The sequence below is a fragment of the Arachis duranensis genome, chromosome 5, assembly GCF_000817695.3.
Source record: "Arachis duranensis cultivar V14167 chromosome 5, aradu.V14167.gnm2.J7QH, whole genome shotgun sequence".
Lineage (NCBI taxonomy): Eukaryota > Viridiplantae > Streptophyta > Magnoliopsida > Fabales > Fabaceae > Arachis > Arachis duranensis.
In genome coordinates, this window is record NC_029776.3 from 12100338 (window position 1) to 12106665 (window position 6328).

Below are 6328 nucleotides of genomic sequence, written 5' to 3' on the forward strand. Positions count from 1 at the left end.
ATATTCATATAAATTTTATTTACTTTTTATTATAATTTTTTTGTTCATATGATATATATTGTTGGTTGTAATTATTATATATTATGTTTGTATGATTTTTTATTGTACTTTATTTATTTTTATTATATAGTAATTATAAGTAATAAAAGAGTCATAAATAATAAAAAATTATAGTCCAAAATATACTAAATTAAAGAGTACTCACGAAACTAAAATAAATTATAAAATCTTTTCTTTTTGTTTGACATTATAAAATATATAGTACTCTCTTTTATATTTTTATTTCTTATTGTTTTTTAGTTCATATGAATTTTTTTTATCATTTACTGTTCTTTATGTTTAATATGTAAGGTGTCTTTTTTATTTTTATTTAACTTTGTTTTTTTTATATATAAATTCTATTCATCACATAAGATATATCAGAATTTGTTCATAACATAAATATACATTGAAGAGCATTATTTTGCTCTTTAATTTAATTTGCGCTATACATGTATAGTTCTAATGCACGATTCTAATACTAAAAATACAAACGAAGAACTTGACCAAAGTCCACCTCTTGACACCACACCTTAGTTCTTTTTTGTGCAATGGTGGTGATATTTAGTCAAATTACTTCTAACTTAATCTCTAAGAATCCAAACCTAATTGTCTCTCCTATATGTACTATGCTATTCTAGTTCAATTCAGGAACTCATCAATTAACACTAAAGTCTAATGCTATACATCTAACATGCATATCAACATTCTCTTAATTTGATATCCACTTCCCTCTATGCAATGAAAACCTTTTGGTAAAGTAAGAAGCTATGTATATTGTATTCAATATTTGGGCATGTTTCTCCAAAAACTGTCATGAGTTGAAAATGCTTGATCTATGGGGCCCAATGAAGCATCTTGTTGAGTTTCAAGTTCCAATGGTTGTCCTCTTTTCTGGTACCAATCTGGAACTGGCATTTCTTGAAAGTTTTTAAGTAGGCCAAATAAGTCATCATCCATGGTATTGATTTCCTCCAATTCATCTTCAGTTGTTTGTTTATTCCCTGTATATAGACAATAATAATATCACATATATATCCTTTTATTTTATCATTGTCCTTATTAATTATTAGATAAGCACAATATTAACATTGATGTACTGTAAAAAAGAATAAGGAGGATTAGTAAACATTAATTTGAATGTTTAAATTGTGTTTTATTTTAGTACTAAAAATTTTAAAGATATTAATTTAGTCTCTAAAATTATATTTTGGTAAAATTTTCAACTAGTCCTAAAATATCAGTCTTTTAATAATTTTAATTAATATATATTATATATATATTTTTATAATTAATATCAATAATTAAAATTATTGGAACATTAGTATACTTGATACACTTTAAATTCTCTCTAAAAATTAATCATAAAAATAAAAATTAGAAGCGATGAAAATGACAGCCAAAGTTCCCAATGTCCCAATAGTTAGTTGGCACAAAGAAAAAATAATTAATAGCGTAATTTGTAAGGAGCTTACATTTTCTTGAGAAAAAACACAAAGGTCAAAGGACATCATAGCTAGGATATTGTTATTTATTTTAAGGATAAAATATTTTATTTTGATTTTGTTTAAAAAAATTTTATTTATATCAAATATATTTTAAGCAGTTAAATTTTCTAAAATTTTAAAATTAATTTAGCAATATACATAATAATTATGTTTGACTTATTTGTGTAAAATGTTATTCTTATAAAATTATTACTGAATTAATACTAAATTTTTTGATAAATTAATTGGCAGAGATATATTTGATACAAATAAAATTTTAAAAAATTAAAATAAAATAAAATTTAAGATTATTATTAAAATTTTTGACAAATTTCAAAAAACAAAAAAGTATACTTTATTTTTATTTTAATTATGAATATAGCACTAGGATTAATAAACGTCCTTCGTTGAAATAATAGCCTATTCTTTGGTTCATATTTTTTTTTTTTGGTTGATATCCGTTTGTTGGAAGCTAACAAAATCTCTGGTTTATTGTTTATCTTTCAGTTGGTAAAAGTGAAGGAGATAAGTCACAAAAGCTATTGATTGATATACTAATCCCTACAAATAATATTATTTTATTTTGATTTGAAGAAATTTGCACCAACGAAACGAGAATAGTTTGTTGAATGCACGAATTGAAACAAATGGTAAGGAAATTTCAATGGTTGAATTGAATAATGTGGTATATGTTGAATTGAAAACAAATAGTTTATTGAATGTGGAGCAACATTTTTTAAAGATTGACAAAAGTTATATAGTTAATATAGCCATGGATGGTAATAGGGATGTCAACGGGGTGGGGTGGGGGCGGGGGATGCCTCCCTGCTCCCCATCTCCGCCCCCAGAATTAATCTCCATCTCCGCCCCCAGAATTAATCTCCATCCCCGCCCCGATCCCCGCCGTGGGGGGATAATTGTCCCCATCCCCATTTCCCGCGTTCCCCGTATTTCCCGCGGGGCCCCATTCCCCATCCCCTTATGTTTAACATTCATATGAAAATTATAGTAAAAAATATCAAAAAAATAAAAAACAAACTAGAAAATACTATTACAAACACACAAACATATCTTATCCAAGATTATAAGTCCACAAATACAACATAGTAAATTATAGTCCATAAAATAAAATCTTAAAATACAATTTCCATTCTAAAAAAAACAAGATATAGTCTTTAATATCAAGTGGAAACTGGAGAGAGTTGGGGTTGTGGGAGAGAATAGCGTATGGTGCTGTGAGAGTTTTGGAGTTTGAACAAAGTGGAGATGGAAGAGAGTTGGGATTGGGAATAGAGAGTAGATGGCACAACAAACAACACAGTGAGTAGGGAAGACTGAATAATAGGTTAGAGTTTTTTAATTGGTGAAATTACTAAAAAACCCTATGTTAGAAATAAAGTAAGGTTATTTAAGAAATTTCAAACATTCGGGGAATTATCGGGGATGGGGCGGGGATCCCCGCTCGAGTCCCCACGCCTATCTCGGGAGAATTTCGCTCCCATCCCCATCTCCACGAAAAAAATTCCCCACCATCAGGGCCCCATTCGGGGCGGTCCCCGCGGGGATCCCCGCCTCCTGGGGATTTTTGACACCCCTACTATACATGTCTCTGCGTCATGTCTCCGAAAACAAACGTTATCTAATAGATATCCCCTATCGTCTTCGGCATTGCCATCAACAACAGAAGAAATCTACACCTAACCACTCCTTATAGTTCATGAAGGACAGATGGATAGCATCATCAATCCCTTTTTCCTGTAGGAAAAGTATGAGGAGCCAATAGAATATCTGTACAATGTGTACAATGGAGGTATATGGAGTATTAGAGATATAATCATTAGTGTTATCTTTTTCCATCAATTGAAGTTTTTGGGATGAGTGGTATCATGATATGGTATTAGAATGTTAGATCCGAAAGGTCAAGAGTTCAATCCTTGATGAACCCCAAAATCAGTTTAGTCAAATATTCCAAATACTCGCACAGAAACATACCATCCACCCACTTGTGCTCCTGCTTACTAATTGATAGCTCAATCCAACTTTGAAAATGTTCCTTTAGCGACCCTTGATACGACCATTGCCTTCCAACAAAAGACAGCCAAGAACACCAAACCTGCAAAAAAAATCACAACCAAGAAACAAGTGGTGACCATATTCAACACATTTGTTACATAACACACATGCAGCGTCTTCCTGGTTAACCAATCCCAACCGACTCAGTCTCTCCTTCGTATTGACCCTTCTAATTAAAACAAATCAAACAAACAATTCAACTCTTGATGGGACTAGGCCTTTTCAAACTGTCTTAGTAAGACTGTAACTTGTTATATCTTTCGAAAGCATTTCCACATGCAGTGCCTACACAAAGGAATTAGTAGAAAATACACCTTGTTTATCAAATTTCCACACAACTTTATCCTCTCTGTTATATGCAAGATTAACCACTCTTAAAATTTCATGCGTCTGGTTCACTAAGTCCAACTCCCATTTGAATAGCTCTCGCCTCCATTCGAAATTCTATCTCCACTCTAACCCGTCCCAGAACCCACAATCCCTTATAACGGATCCTGTTTGATTTGAAATTGAGAAGAGCCTTGGAAAAAGATTTTTCAGAGACCCTCCACGCAATCATACATCTTTCCAGAAACGAGTTCCTCTCCCCATCACCAATCTCCATAGACAACACATTGATCATCTTCTGTCTTACTTGTTGATCTTTGAATTGTATTTGACAGATATCCTTCCATGAACTTTCTGAATAAGTAACAGCTGAGCTGACAGCATTATATTGGGGTTTAAATTGTTACAAGAGTACACCACCTTTTTCTATAAGGGACAATTCTCATTCGAAAACTGTCACCACCACTTAAAAAAAAGGGTTGTATTACGCACCATAGCCTCCCCGATGCCTAATTCACCAAACTGTTTGAAAGTCTGCACCACCTCTTATCTGACCATTGTCATATTATTTCTACCATTCTTCTTATTCCAAAAAAAAAATATTCGATAAAAAAATTAGTTTTTCTACAATAATTTTCGATATTTTATACAAACTTAAATAATAAATAAAAGAATTGTTCGATACAAATTTAATAAGTACGAGCTTCTCAGCTCTAGTGAGGGGCTTGGCGTTATTAAAAGTGCTGGCCTATTTTGAGCATTGACCCTAACATTTTAACTATAGAATTATTTGTTTTTCCACCTTTACTACACAGAAGAAAAAAAAAAACATAAAACTTTAAAAATGAGGTTAACTTTTTTATTTTATATTAAATTTAATTTTCATGTAAGTCACCAAATTGTGTACTGCAATAAACGAATTTCCAAACTCTCAAAAGATTACTGAAGTTGTACAAAATAAAACTCTTTTTATTGCATTAAAATTATTTTTTTTATATAAAAAGGAAAATAGTAATGTTTTTTAGTTTTTATAATCACCGTCGCAGCTGTCCTCGACTCCTTGTCCTAGAAAGAAAATAACAGGAATTGTCCACTCCAACTCCAAGTGTCATATAAATATCCACAGAAATAGAGCAAGAGAAGAAGCAGCCAACCACATTAATACATTATTATTCACCCATTCTTTCATTCCGACACGATGGGCTTACCAGCTAACGGCTGCGCCGGTGACAAGCAACTCAAGTTCTTGATCTACGGGCGCACCGGCTGGATTGGTGGCCTCCTGGGCAAGCTCTGTGAAGCCCAAAGCATCCCCTTCGTCTACGGCTCTGGCCGCCTAGAGAACCGTTCCTCCCTCGAGGCGGACATTGCCGCTGTCAACCCCAGCCACGTCTTCAATGCTGCCGGCGTGACCGGCAGGCCCAACGTGGACTGGTGCGAGTCTCACAAGGTGGAGACCATCCGCACGAACGTTGTCGGCACCCTCACCCTGGCCGACGTGTGCCGCGAGAAGGGCCTCATTCTGATCAACTACGCCACCGGCTGCATCTTCGAGTACGACTCCATCCACACCCTCGGATCCGGCGTCGGCTTCAAGGAAGAGGACACTCCCAACTTCATCGGATCCTACTACTCCAAGACCAAAGCCATGGTATACATTTAGATCCCTCCAATCCAAAGTCGCATGGCATGTTGAAATGTGTTGGACTCTGTCTTGTGGTTTCAGTTTTCAATTTCAGATCAGATCGACACGTCAATGTTGGAGATGTGTTTTTCAAAATTAATATATAAGAAAATAAAATAATATTCTGAGTTTCCTTTGTGGTGTGCGTGGTAGGTGGAAGATCTGCTGCGGAACTACGAGAATGTGTGCACGTTGAGAGTGAGGATGCCAATCTCATCCGATCTGAGTAACCCACGGAACTTCATAACGAAGATAACGCGTTACGAGAAGGTAGTTGACATCCCGAATTCGATGACGATACTTGACGAGCTGCTTCCGATCTCGATAGAGATGGCGAAGAGGAATCTCACTGGGATATGGAACTTCACGAACCCAGGAGTGGTGAGCCACAACGAGATTCTTGAGATGTACAGGGACTATGTGGATCCAAGCTTCACTTGGAAGAACTTCACATTGGAGGAGCAGGCCAAGGTGATTGTTGCCCCAAGGAGCAACAACGAGCTTGATGCCTCCAAGTTGAAGAAGGAGTTCCCTCAACTCTTGTCCATTAAGGACTCACTTGTTAAGTATGTTTTCCAGCCTAACGCAAAGCTTGCTGCACCTTGATTCATCAATTCGGTTTTTGCATTGTGTGCATTAATATGGCTGCTTGTCTTCTTTTTTTGTATTCTGTATTCGCAATTATTCATCATCAATAAATTAGTCGCCAGTTACTTTA

At 34.7% G+C, this 6328-nt stretch overlaps 1 protein-coding gene across 1 annotated transcript; it reads left to right on the forward strand.

Annotated features, from left to right (window-relative positions):
* The first annotated feature begins 5001 nt into the window (after positions 1-5001).
* On the forward strand, positions 5002-6328 carry LOC107488095 (bifunctional dTDP-4-dehydrorhamnose 3,5-epimerase/dTDP-4-dehydrorhamnose reductase). Its single transcript, XM_016108790.3, has 2 exons — positions 5002-5577; positions 5764-6328. The coding sequence occupies exons 1-2, from the start codon at positions 5125-5127 to the stop codon at positions 6214-6216; spliced, it is 906 nt and encodes a 301-aa protein (XP_015964276.1). The 5' UTR covers positions 5002-5124; the 3' UTR covers positions 6217-6328.